At 32.9% G+C, this 12,481-nt stretch overlaps 1 protein-coding gene and 1 long non-coding RNA gene across 2 annotated transcripts; one reads left to right on the top strand and one right to left on the bottom strand.

The window, feature by feature from the left end:
* Positions 1-196: 196 nt before the first annotated feature.
* LOC147406284 (uncharacterized) lies at positions 197-2,327 on the bottom strand. Its single transcript, XR_015175783.1, has 2 exons — positions 1,953-2,327; positions 197-446 (listed from the first exon to the last, which is right to left on the bottom strand). It is a non-coding gene; the product is annotated as an uncharacterized LOC147406284 (long non-coding RNA).
* Positions 2,328-11,518: 9,191 nt separating this feature from the next.
* On the top strand, positions 11,519-12,261 carry LOC147406283 (putative calcium-binding protein CML18). The gene has a single exon (XM_086434240.1). It carries the CDS (start codon positions 11,594-11,596, stop codon positions 12,086-12,088), a length of 495 nt encoding a protein of 164 aa, XP_086290366.1. The 5' UTR covers positions 11,519-11,593; the 3' UTR covers positions 12,089-12,261.
* Positions 12,262-12,481: the final 220 nt, after the last annotated feature.

Raw genomic sequence — 12,481 nt, 5'->3', positions numbered from 1 at the left:
GATACCATCTGTGACGCCCCGCCGAACACTAACACAAATCCCCATGTCAGATTTCACGGTACGAGGTGGCACCTCGAAATTTCGACATGGTCTCCTCTGTTTATGTTAGCATTCCAAGGCGATTCAACCTGCACCTGATAAACGACATACAATCCTGCATATAACAAACAAAATATAATACTAGCGGAAGCCCATATACGTTTAATAATGTTCGATAGATCAGAGTGCGGAAGAAGAAAAATTATATACAGGATTATACAAAATTCCTCACTCTAACAGAATTCCTAACACTCAAGACAAATCCATAAGACTACTTGGAGAAACTGACACTACTAGGGGGTATAGTCCTAGTACTTACCAGGTGACGGACTCTAGTTGTCTATCTGACCAACCAGATGATCCTCATTCGTTTTCTACACTTGTTTCGCCAAGCTTCAGATCTGAAACTAAAAAAAATGGAGAAGGAAAGGGTGAGTAACAATGGTTACCCAGTAAGGAAGCAACAATTTCTGCCAATAACCTCTCCTAACATGAACGAATAAACATACTGAATCATTTTAAAATAAACAAAGTTTTACAGAAGAAAACTACGATTAACTGGTACATATAGCCATGGATGAGCAACTAAATATTTTAAAACTCACATTACATCGATCAGCAGTACTCACTATAACATTCTCTTTTTATACAAATCTAATTGATCAAATGGAAACAATAAACATGCATTTCATTTTATATATCAAAATAAGCAACAGATACATAATACACGATGGTGGAGTATTGGAATTAGAGAGTTGGGATTCACGACTGGATCGCTCCCAGTCGGGACATGATGTTACAATTCCTTTCTGGCTTTTAGTTCCTGATTTTGTGGCCGGTCGCTGCCCTTACCACGTTTGGTTGACCATTTATCCGGCTCAGGCTGGCCGTTTGACGTGACCGTAAGCAATGGGTCTCTTTTCGATGTGTCAGAACGTTCGACTACTATAGATTGTTAGTGATCACTGACCAATCATCTTCGTCTATGCCTATCAGGCGTACATGTGATTCCCAAATATACAAACCATTCGTATACGACCACCTTTACATTACAAGTTCACTGGTAAAGATAGAGAGGAATAAACCCGGATTCCAGTTGTGACTCCACTCTCATACGCGTCCCATACCACGTATGAGTTTGGTGGTCCCTACCGTACATCCCAGGATAGTACACCACTCCGGATGATATGATGCACTATCCCTTCAGGCATTCACAAACTCTTTAACAGCTCACAAAATAGCTACTTATATATATATTATTTTCATTTGAAAACAAAAGAGAAATTAACAATACAAGGTTGAGAATAGATATCCAGTTTCCTACCATGCAAGTGTGGCCACCCGGCCTAAAATAAATAACATAACAGAGCGTCTCGCGCTAACAGAAAGTAAATAAACATGCAACCAGTAACATTATCCCTGGATATCCGTTCACCAACCTGCATACAACACAACAACGTAAAATGCAGACATCACCCCTCGGGTGTGACTCTGACATTTTACCGTTTCATACCCTTTTCCCCTTTTTTCGACTTTTACAGTTTTCAATCTCTTCATAAAATATCAATTTTCTGATATTCATCAACTCAATATGAGTTCATTGAATATTAAATCACATTTTTCAACTATAGAATTTATTTCTATCAATAATATTGAAAAAAATACAATTTCATATCAAAACGGGGTCCGAGTAGTGCACAAGACCCAATTTATGATAATAACCCGTTAAAATACCCTACCCACGTATAATTTATTAAAAATACAATTAAACATATCAAACATGCAATTTCTGGCGTGAATTTTTGAAATAACAAAATAATTCTATATTTTAAAAATACATCCAAATTTTTCGATAAAATCCTAAATGCAATTTTCACAATCTAGATTACTAATAGAAATTGAGAGTTCCTTACAATGTCTAGGCGAAAGGATCAAAGCGTATGCACGGAAATCGAGGCGATCGGCGCGAAAATCGAGGCGGACCGAACTTCGAAGCGGCTGATTTTTGAAATCGACCTGGTGGTTTTGAAGAACTCGACGTGCTCGTCTCTTCTCCCTTCTACGGCGAAAGGTGGTTTGACCCCGAAATTGATGAAAACCGAGGTCGAAGTGACGAAAATCTCCGTATAAAAATACGGCTGATTTTTGACTATACGGGGTGAAAAAGACGAGAAAACGGAAGAAATTTGGTTGGGTTACATAGAGAATGAGGCTGCGGACGTTTCTCCCTTCTGCGTCGGAAAGCGATTTGACCCCGAAACAGACGAAATTCGAGGTCAAAGTTTCGAAATTTCCGTATCCAAATACGGCTGATTTTTAACGATATCGGGTGAAATAGAAAGTGAAACGAAGAAAGGTTGGGTGGGTTTTGTAGATGTCGAGGCTGCGGATCTTTTTCCTTCTGCGGCGATCGTCGACGACGAGCCGTTTGTGAGAGATCTGAGGTGGAAGAATCGGAGGAAAATCAAATTTTTCGTTTTATATGTCTCGGCCATATGACGCGTTGGGGAAGATGGGTTTAAAAAAAATTAAATTTTTTTTATTTATATAAAAGTTGGGACGAAATTGGTATTTTGTCAATTGTTTGGATTGTCGATAACTTGATCATTCGGTCTCCAAAACTGACAAACGAATACTCTATTTCGCCTAATTTTTCATTCCGGATCTAATGGTATAGTCAATTTTTATAAATTATGTCTCCATCAAAAATTTATATTTTTGGCCTGACGTGACCCCTAAACTTGATGTCGTTTTCGTTTTTGGCGATAATTCAACTTCCTAATCTCCAAAAATGACAAATAAATAGTCCATGTTGAATAATTTTTCGTTATGAACCCAATGGTATAATCGAATTTTAAAAATTATTCCTCTAACAAAAAGTTACTATTTAAGCCTGGTCCGACCCGATAATCGAGGATTTTACAACTTTTATATTCGGACTCGCATTTGAGCGTGCTTACGAGCTAAACTATGTTTTTCGATCATTTTGAATCTAATGGTGAGGTCAGATTCCATTAAAAATGATTAGAAACATCCTAAAGTTTTACCCCTAAATCCCACTTTCAAGATTTTCTTACAATTCCACTATTTATTTTTTTTCCTCGAGATACGAATTAAAAATTCGGGGTGTTACATCAATCCACCATGAGTTTAAAGAAGCATAAACTAAATTGGACTCATGACAAATTATAACTACATTAGTATTTCTTGGATTCTTTTGCAACCAGTTCTTATAATCGAAACAATCTATCTTCATGTGTCCCTTCTTTTTGCAAAATCAACATTCTTCATTATTTATTTTTCATCATTTGTCTTTTCTTTAATTATTTTCTGATTCTTGAAATCTTTGGATCTCTTTCCTTGCATGAAGTTATTGTTGTCATCTTTCTTGAAATATTTTTTGCTACTTGCATAAACTGTTAAGTGTGTTGACTCAACCTTCGAACATCTCAAGTTTACCTTCTCAGTGACACAAAGGAAAATAAACTAATTCAAATCCCATTTAGTTTATTGTGCATGGTAATTGACTTTAAAAGTATCATAAAACTTAGGTAGAGATAAAACTGTCATATAAACCAGAAGATCACCTTCAAAAGTAATCCCCTGCTCATAGAAACTAATAACGAGCTTGGATATTTTAATAACGTGTTCCTACACATTTTTCGTTACTATTACATTTCAAATTCATTAATTGATCCAAATATTCATACTGAACAGATCTCTCTGTTCCCACAAAATATTTCTTGATGATCTACAACAGTTCTTTAGCTATATTCCTGTTTTGAATACCACCTCAAAGAGCTTTACTTATAGACGCCCGAATAATCATCTTAGACAATCTATTAGTTTTTTTCCATTTAGTCTAGAAGAAGATCTAGTAGCATGTCTTCAAAAAGAATAAAATCAAAGTCCATACATCCCAACATGATGTCAATATTCATCATCTAGGATAAGTAATTAGATCTATTAAGAGACTCAATCCCTGTCAAACTCTTTTAATCAATGACCCATCCATAGCTATAATAAAATATGGTTAAACATTATTATAGATATTATCAGATTCAATCCATTCAATTCGTACCAGGGGTTTTGGTCGAATTATTTTAGAGTATTTTATTAAGGGTAAAACTTTCCACTCTATAGGTATGAACAAGTCGCATAATCAAGACTCACCTTTAGGTCGATATCTCAATATATTGTATGTTCCCTAAAAATTGCATTATAGTACGCACATAAACCTAACCACTCATATTCCAGTTTGATCCAGACACTATCCACATTTTTAAGTAAGAGGGTTATCCTTCTCTCCTCTTCACACTTGTAACCATTCTACTAACTCAATTTACACAAACATCCCTAAATTACCTTTAGGCAGAAGTTATTGATTTCATGCAAAAGAGTATCACAAAATGATCTTAGTGAGATACTAAGTCCCAAAATTAAAAAAATTCATAACTCCCTTAGAACGGATCACCTTTAAGCAGATTACTATCTTATTTTTATTACATTCCTTGAACGATCACTAAATATATTTTTCTAAACCCCTATATGCAAGACCTATACCCTAATATATCTAAAATTTTCTTTTTGATTATTCTTATTTTGAATGAGGGTACAAATATTTATGATAATATCAACAACAACAAAATTAACATAAAAGAAAATAATTCTAGATATATTCTCTAAGAAGGATACAACTTTATATGATTTTATTGTGATAAGTTACTGTCAACAAATTATGTTAATAATTTCATTGAATAAATCTCGAAAAAATATTCAAAATGGACTCTTGTTTTGTCTAAATCAAAGTTAAAACAAATAAGTTATGATTTTTTAAAGTTTTTAAAGGAAAATTGATTTTTCAATAGGCTAATTCATACTTGAACCAACTAAACTGGTTCGACTGAATTGGTTTGACTCAAATCAGGTCAAAGGTTGACCCAAATGGGTCGATTAGTATTTGAACCAGGCTTAGTCCAAATAGAATATGAAAGGACTTTTATTAGATAAATTGAATTTGGCCCAATAATAACTTAAATTGGGCGTGGCCCAAACGAAAATTGAATCGGGCTTAGCCCAAATCAAATAATGAATAGGACTTGGCTCGATAAAACAATTAATAGGAATGGCCCAGTAAAACTTTGAATTGGGTTTGGCCCAATCAAAGAATCAATCAAGTTGGCCCAAAAGAAATATCAATCGATCGTCTTCTTCCTTAAGAAAACAAACGACAATGAAACCTTAGTCGCCGTCACCCAAATTGTAGCCACCTTCTATACCGACCGATAGGTCTGATCAATGGCATCAAACGATAACTAGGATCACCAAAAAATATTCGATAATGTCCGATTCTACAAAAAACGACGACTGATTTGAGAATCGTTGAGATCAGAAATTCTCTCTTCCTTTTTACAATTTTCTTAAACAAATAACTAATAAAATCATTGAGATCTGATGCAAAAGTTTGATCATAACAGTAGAGAGGGAACTGGGTAATGGAGGTACGGCCGAAGAAACATATTGTAAAACCCCAAGTTTTCAATTTGTATCACGAGAAAAAATAAATAATGAAAATTTGAGAAAATCTTGAAAGTGGGACTTAAGGGTAAAATTTTAGGATGTTTCTGATTATTTTTATTGAAATCTGACCTCACCATTGGATTCAAAATAATCGAAAAACATATTTTAGCCTGTAAACACATTTAAGTGCGAGTCCGAATAGAAAAATTGCAAAATCCTCGATTACCGAGTCGAACTAGGCTAAAATAGTGACTTTTTGCTAGAATAAGAATTATTAAGATTTGATTATATCATTGGGTTAGTAACAAAAAATTATTGAACATAGACTATTTATTTGTCATTTTTAGAGATCAAGAAGTCGAATTATCGTAAAAAATGAAAACGACATCAATTTTAGGGGTCACCTCAGGCTAAAAATGTAAAGAATTTGTAGAAATTGACCACACCATTAGATCCGAAACAAAAAAATTAGATAAAATAGAGTATTCATTTATCAGTTTTGGAGTCCAGATGGTCAAGTTATCGTCGATCAAAATAATAGGCAAAATACCGATTTCGTCCCAAATTTTATATAAATAAATTTTTAATTTTTTTATATACTTCATCTTCTCCAACCAGTCCAATAACCAACGAAATTTTTTCAATTTTTTTTTTTAAACTTTAACCTCAGATTCACGACAAACGGTTCACCGTCGACGACCGACGTAGAAGGGAAAAAGGTCCGCAGCCTCGACATCTACAAAACCTACCCAAGATCCCTTCGTTTCATTTTCTCTTTCACCCCATATTGTCAAAATCAGTCGTATACATATACGAGGGTTTCACAACTTCGATCTCAAATTTCGCCTATTTCGGAGTCAAACCATCTTCCGTCGTAGAAGGGATAAAGGACGACAGCGTCGAAATCTTTGAAATCATCGGACCAAATCCAAAAATCAACCGTATCAAAATTTGAACCGTCTCGATTTTCGTATTGTTCATCTCGATTTCTACGCACGTGCTTCAATTTCGTCCCCTAGAGATTGTAAGAAACTCTCAATTTCTATTAGTAATCGTAGATTGTGAAAATTGCATTTAAGATTCTATTAAAAATTTGTGGTGAGTTTCCAAAAATATATAATTCAATTGGTTATTTCAAATTTATGTTAGAACTTACATATTTGATATGTTTAATTATATTTTATAACAAAGTATACGTGGGTAGGATATTTCTATGGGTTATTTCCATCAGTTGGGTCCTGTGCACTGTTCGGACCATGTTTTGATATAAATTTTGTTCTTTTGCAATATTATTGATAAAAATAAATTCTATAGTTGGAAAATATGATTTAATATTCAATGAACTCATATTGAGTTGATGAATATCAGAAAATGAATATTTTATTTGAGAGATTGAAAATTGTAAAAATTAAAAAAAGGGAAAAATTGTATAAAATAGTAAAATGTCAGAGTCACACCCGAGGGGTGATGTCTGCATTTTACATTGTTGTGTTGTGTGTAGGTTGGTAAATAGATAACCAGGGATAATGTTACTGGTTGTATGTTTATTTACTTTTTATTAGCGCGATGCGTTGTTTACGTTTCCGTTCCGTTATTTATTTTAGGCCGACTGACCACAGTTGCATGGTAGAAAATTGGATATCCATTCTCGACCTTGTATTGTTAATTTCTCTTTTGTTTTCAAATGAAAATAATATATATAACTATTTTGTGGGCTGTTAAAGAGTTTGTAAATGCCTGAAGGAATAGTACGTCATATCATCCGAAATGGTGTACTGTCCTGGATGTACGGTAGGGACCACCAAGCTCATACATGGTATGGGACGAGTATGAGAGTGGAGTCACAACTGGAATTCAGGTTATTCATCTCTATCTTTATTAGTGAACTTGTAATGTAAAGGTGGTCGTATACGAATGGTTTGTATATTTGAAAATCATATGCACGCCTGATAGGCATAGACGAAGATGGTTAATCAGTGATCACTAACAATCTATAGTAGTCGAACATTCTGACACATTGAAAAGATACCCATTGCTTACGGTCACGTCAGCCTGAGCTGGATAAATGGTCAACTAAGTGTGGTAAGTGCAGCGACTAGCCACAAAATCAGGAACTAAAAGCTAGAGAAGAATTGTAATATCATGTCCCGACTAGGAGCGATCTAGTCGTGAATCCCAACTCTCTAATTTCAATACTCCACCATTGTGTATTATGTATCTGTTGTCTTATTTTGATATATAAAATGAAATGCATGTTTAATGTTTCCATTTGATCAATTAAATTTGTATAAAAAGAGAATGTTATAGTGAGTAATGATGATCGATGTAATGTGAGTTTTAAAATGTTTAGTTGCTCACCCTGGTTATATTACCAATTAATCGTAGTTTCTTCTTTAAAACTTTGCATATTTAAAAATGATTCAGTATGTTTATTCGTTCATGTTAGGAGAGGTTATTGGTATAAATTGTTTGATTCCCTACTAGGTAACCATTGTTACTCACCCTTTCCTTCTATATTTTTAGTTTCAGATTCAGAGCTTGGCAATGCAGGTATAGAGCACGAGTGATGATCATCTGGTGGGTCAGATAGACAACCAGAGTTTGTCACATGGTGAATATTGGGACTACACCCCCTAGTGGTGTCGATTTGTCCAAGAGTATTATAGATGTTGTTCTGAGCGTTAGGACTTTTGTTAGAATGAGAAATTTTTGTATAATCCCGTGTATAAATTTCTTTTTTCGCACTCTGATCTATCGTACGTTATTAGATATATATATATAGGCTTCCGCTAGCATTCTATTTTATATGTATATACACAGGATTGTATGTCGTTTATCAGGTGCAAGTTGAAGGCCTTGGAATGCTAACATAAATAGAGGAGACCATGCTGAAATTTCGGGATGCTAGCTAGTACCTCGAGATCTGACATGGGAATTTGTATTAGCATTTGGCGGGACGCCACATATATTTAATCAAATAGAAGAAACATATAAGGGTTTTAATGGTTTTAAAATAAATGAATTCTAAGTTCATGTCTTTTTCTATCTCTGTTTTAATTTTTTATTTTATTTTATTTTCTATAGAGATGACTTTACAAAAGTTGATTTCTATTGTTTCTCTTTCGATTCAAGTTCATTGATTCGTTCTTCGATCTATTGAACAAGGGATTTTATTGTTCTTCTAATAAGAAAAACGCAGATTTGTTTTGGAATAAAACGGTTTTAAAATTAAAGAAATTTTTTTTCAAATTAAATTTATTCAACTCAGATTTAATGAAGGTTTAGAAAAAGAACAAATCCATCAATGGCTCTAATACCAATTGTTGGGAAAAACTTCAATCATCATAAACATGGATCTATGATTTGATCTTGAACAAAACATAATAATCGAATTGAAAAAAATAATAAACATAAAATACCTGGATTCGTTTTTTTCAATAAATAATCCATAAAGAATACTTTGATTTCAATCCGTGAAAAATAGGCGTACTACCCCAACTTTGCCTACCCTTTTGGTGATGGGAACTTCTATATCAAATATATATATATTATATTATATATAGAGAGAGAGAGAGAGAGAGAAAGAGAAAGAAAGGGGGGGGGGGGACGACCACCTATTTATAAAAAGGATACTAGATTTTCTATCTATCGTAGAATTCTAATATTATGTGAATACTACTTAAATTTCGACAAGATATTCACTAACCCATCATATTTGATGTTGATAACCATTGCCAGACCACAAGCATGATTTTCAATTTTACCCTTATATTTTTTAACAAATTACAATCCAATATTTATATAAAATTGTATATATGAAAAGGCCACAAAAAATAGTTTAAACAAGAAAATACTAATAATATTCCAACAAGACAGTCCTACCATTGATGTTGTTCTAAATAGAATAATATATGAAAATTCTAAATCTCCATGCAAAATGACAATACTAATTGGAGTATTTTTGTAATTTCATAGTTCCTTAACAGTAAGCTAATTTAGAGACACCCCCATCAATTATTTATGAATTTTGAGATATCACTATGTTTTCAAATTGATGTCATACGCCCCTTACCTTGGTCTATACTTGATGATTAATACAAAATGATTTAAATATCCTCATCTTCAACCTCTTGCCAAAAAACATTTATGGATTTTCTCTCTCAAATTTATCATCTTCGAGCTCTTAAGTAGGCGTTTGGATAGGACTCCTTGGCTACTTCTGACTCTTGCGGGGAGTTAGAAGTCGTTTGGATACGTTTGGATGAACAACTCCTTCGAAGAGTTACTCCGCGCAAGAGCAAAAAATTACTCTTTGTGAAGAAGTCGAGAAAACCTATTTCTCAAAACTCATCTTGCGGGGAGTCAAAATCTAACGGTTCGTTTTACCAAAATACCCTTAACTTTATTAATTTTCTATGAAAATATTCCTAATTCATTTTCCCTTAAATTAAACAAAAGAAACATTTATTAATATTAATTTTTTTTTTAATTTTGAGTATAATGGATTTAAACACATTATATCAATATTTAATATTTAAAATATTATATTATATTATATTAATATTTATTATATTATATTATATTAATATTTATAGTTAAACACATTATATTAATATTAATATTTAAAATATTGTATTATATTATATTATATTAATATTTATAGTTAAAATGTCAAAAACAATATAGTTTGAAGGCATATTATGACACTAAAAGACAGTTTGTCAATTTTTTTTTTAATTTTGAGTATAATGGATTTAAACACATTATATCAATATTTAATATTTAAAATATTATATTATATTATATTAATATTTATTATATTATATTATATTAATATTTATAGTTAAACACATTATATTAATATTTAATATTTAAAATATTGTATTATATTATATTATATTAATATTTATAGTTAAAATGTCAAAAACAATATAGTTTGAAGGCATATTATGACACTAAAAGACAGTTTGTCAAATTTTTTTTTAAATTTTGAGTATAATGGATTTAAACACATTATATTAATATTTAATATTTAAAATATTATTTTATTTTATATTATATTATATTAATATTTATAGTTAAAATGTCAAAAACAATATAGTTTGAAGGCATATTATGACACTAAAAGACAGTCTGTCAAATTTTTTTTTAAATTTTGAGTATAATGGATTTGAACATATTATATTAATATTTAATATTTAAAATATTATATTATATTATATTAATATTTATAGTTAAAATGTCAAAAACAATATAGTTTGAAGGCATATTATGACACTAAAAGATAAAAAACAGTAACTGGTATAATATAAGGGTATTCTGGTCTTTTTCCTAGAAGTCATGAGAAGTCAGTATGGTTCCCAAACAGACTTCCAGCACAAAAGTACTTCTGCCAGTACCTCACAGAGTTGATTGCCAAACGCCCTTTCTGTACAGAATTACTTTTCCAACTCCTCCATAGAGTACTTCAGCTCCTGTTCATTCTCAAGTAGAAAACCCTTGATTTTTCTAACAAAAAATCCATCCCCTTCATAAAATATCTTATCTTGATCATGATGTTTGAAAGCTTAAAGGTGATAGATTTTTCATGAGATTCAATAATAACGCAATGTCCAAGGGAAAAAAACTTTGGCATTTATAAGGAGGCATTTCAAATTTTAGAGGACTTGTAGGCCGTGAAATAAATTCAAAACGCCACGTGTTTTGTATCGAAGAGGGTTTCTTCAAATTTTGAAGCGGACTGCCCGCTTCAAAGTCGGACTCGTGTCCATCGCAAGCAGTCGATCATTTTTCCCAAACACACTAGGGAGGTGTTTGGCTTTATTAAGACAAAAGCCCACTCACAAAAACAATCTCCTTCACATCTTCCCATAAAAACGCGTCTTCTCATTAAACACGAAAGCTACAAACGCGTCCAAAACCGCGTAAAGATTATTACTTATTATACCAACCAAACAGAGCCCTAAAAACGACAACTGCGAGTGAAAAGAACTGAGAAATCGAAAGAAAGAAAGAAAGAAAGAAAGAAGAAATCATGAGTTCAAAAAACCCCAAATCTTCAGTTTGTTTGGAGAACATGGAAGAAGTCGAGAGAGTTTTCAAACGTTTCGATTCTAACGGGGACGGAAAGATCTCAACTACAGAGCTCAGCGAGGTCCTTCGTGCACTCGGGTCTGATACATCGCCAGAGGAGGTGAAACGTATGATGACAGAGATCGACACCGATGGTGATGGATTCATAGATCTGAAAGAGTTTGCAGATTTCCATCGAGGAGGATCTAACGGTGATGGAAGCGTTGGTGACGGATACAAAGAGTTGAGAGATGCATTTGAGATGTACGATAAAGATAAGAATGGTTTGATCTCTGTAACGGAGTTACATATGGTGTTAGCGAGCTTGGGAGAGAAGTGTTCGGTTAAAGATTGTTCGAGGATGATAAGTTCCGTTGATGCTGACGGTGACGGAAGCGTTAATTTTGAAGAATTCAAGAAAATGATGAGTAACGGTAACGGAACTGGTCGTGGTTAGTTAACGGAGGGTTTCGTTAATCCATTAATAGAAATATTATGGATCTGTTAGGGTTTCAATTACTGTATTTCTTCTTGTTCTCTCTTTCTCCCTCTCTAAATCTTATGTAAATTTTAATATGAAATTTCGAAACAGACAATATATGAAAGATTTCAGATCTGCTTCTTAACGAATTTTGGTGTATTTTTAAGTGATTTTGGTGTATCAATTATCATTCCCTCCTCGGTCTACCTCTAGTGAAAATTGGAGGAGAGATTCTATTGGCACTCCAATATTTACTTACAACACACCAATCGTTCTGAAAATCCAACGGCTATGTTTACTTATATTTAATATTGGCGTGTTAATTGAAGCGCTCATACTATTTTAGATACCAGACATGACATTCCTTGA

This window comes from Akebia trifoliata, chromosome 3 (genome assembly GCF_017979445.1).
Source record: "Akebia trifoliata isolate Shusen 1 chromosome 3, ASM1797944v1, whole genome shotgun sequence".
Classification (NCBI taxonomy): domain Eukaryota; kingdom Viridiplantae; phylum Streptophyta; class Magnoliopsida; order Ranunculales; family Lardizabalaceae; genus Akebia; species Akebia trifoliata.
This window is presented reverse-complemented; position numbering and strand designations above follow the sequence as displayed.

What these genes read in the sequence shown, in the direction of transcription:
- LOC147406283 (XM_086434240.1), top strand. Translation starts at nt 11,594, where the DNA reads ATGAGTTCAAAAAACCCCAAATCTTCAGTTTGTTTGGAGAACATGGAA.